We start from the raw sequence: 1,751 nt of genomic DNA on the forward strand, positions 1-1,751 counted from the left end.
ATAAAAGGGCATTTATGGACATTGCAGGATTCCCTGGCGTTGTGGGTGTAATTGATGGAACACATGTGAGAATAATTGCGCCATCAGAGGACGAGGCTGTCTTTGTTAACAGGAAGAATTTCCACAGCATCAATGTGCAAATAGTGTTCAATGCGGCCTGGAAGATTTTGGACATTGTGGCTAAATGGCCAGGCTCCACACATGATGCGAGAATGCTCTCCGAGAGTGGCATCAGACAGCTTTTTGAGAGACGCTATGTGCCAGCTAATTGCCACTTGTTAGGGGACAGTGGCTACCCATGCAAACCATGGCTCCTTACACCTTACCTCCAGCCACGCCAAGGGCCCCAACTAAACTATAACAGGTAAGCCAAACAATACAAAAATCATGGAAATGAAATGCAAGCAATATGTTAGAGCATCCAAGTAGTGCAATATTTCCATCAAATAATTAAAGGTCTGTATTCTATTGTAGGGCCCACAAGACAACAAGAGCGGTGGTGGAGCGTGGCATAGGCCAGCTTAAGAGGCGCTTTCATGTTCTCCACGGAGAGGTGCGGCTGAGGCCTGAAAAAGTCAGCAAACTCATCATAGCCTGTGCAATATTACACAATATTTGCAAGGTTAGACAGATTGCAGAACCTCTGGAGGATGGCGATGAGGATGAGGATGGAGACAACGATGAGGATGGTGGTGAAGAAGATATTCACATTCCACAGGGGAACCTAGCCCAGAGTGGACTGCCTTACAGGGCAAACTTCACAAATTTACATTTCAGGCAAGCTGTAGCCCCATGTCATTTGAGAACTTGTGATGGTATTAAGAACTACCACAGTTTTACTGCACATCACCTGCAACTGTTAAATGCAAGACACAGAACACAATCTCTAAATGGTTTATTTTTAGGTGTTCAATTTTAAGGCGGTAGTACTCCTCCTGAAGGGAAAGGACTTTTTTTTGTTGTTCAAACACATCAATTGTGAGTTGCAATCTTCTCTCCTGCAGGGATGCTGACGGAGCAGGTGCTGCGGATGGGAATGGTGTTTGATCCGCCGGGCTATCCTGAGTAGCAGCTGCAGATGGTTCAGGCGGCAAACTTGATGGGCCCGGTTCTTGTGATGGCTCCATGCTACAGAAATACATAGGCCTAGTTTAATTATTGTTTTGATTAAATTAATTTAATACAATGAGCATGGATAACACATGAAATGGCTTCTGCAATGAATAAACACTGTTGATATGAATAACCCTGTGTCCTACCTTTGCTGCATTTCAAGGGCCTGCATCATTGACGTGTCAATGCCTGTTGGCAGCCCGGTGACACTGACCTCAGAGTGTCCCAGGACTTGAAAGACAGTGTCGGCCACCTGGGACAGCCGCTTTGCAGGTGGTCCACCCCCTAGAAAGAAACAGTCAATGAACACAGTACTTAGGCATGTAAATTAACTTTGCCAGCAGGAGCAAATTGCCAGATTATGTGGTAGGCCATAGTATTTTGCTCACCTGTGAGTGAGGATTCCCGCTTGTGTGCTGCAATCTCATCTTTTGCCTTGGACTGCAGCACATACCACCTTTTCTCACAATCGTCGCCTGTCCGCACCACCAGTGGAAAAGAGGCATTGATTGTTTGGGATATTGTGTCCCAGGCGCGCCTCTTGCCTTGGCTAGTGACAGTTGGGCCAAATTTTCCTCGTAACATACCTTTATGTTCGTTCACCAACTGGGCCAGCAACAAACCTTGCTCCTCAGTCC

At 46.3% G+C, this 1,751-nt stretch overlaps 1 protein-coding gene across 1 annotated transcript; it reads right to left on the minus strand.

Annotated features, from left to right (window-relative positions):
* Nucleotides 1-836: 836 nt before the first annotated feature.
* Nucleotides 837-1,751, minus strand: LOC123492719. Its single transcript, XM_045225611.1, has 3 exons — nt 1,503-1,751; nt 1,260-1,398; nt 837-1,128 (listed from the first exon to the last, which is right to left on the minus strand). Exons 1-3 carry the CDS (start codon nt 1,696-1,698, stop codon nt 837-839), a joined length of 627 nt encoding a protein of 208 aa, XP_045081546.1. The 5' UTR covers nt 1,699-1,751.

Source organism: Coregonus clupeaformis, chromosome 2, assembly GCF_020615455.1.
Source record: "Coregonus clupeaformis isolate EN_2021a chromosome 2, ASM2061545v1, whole genome shotgun sequence".
NCBI lineage: Eukaryota > Metazoa > Chordata > Actinopteri > Salmoniformes > Salmonidae > Coregonus > Coregonus clupeaformis.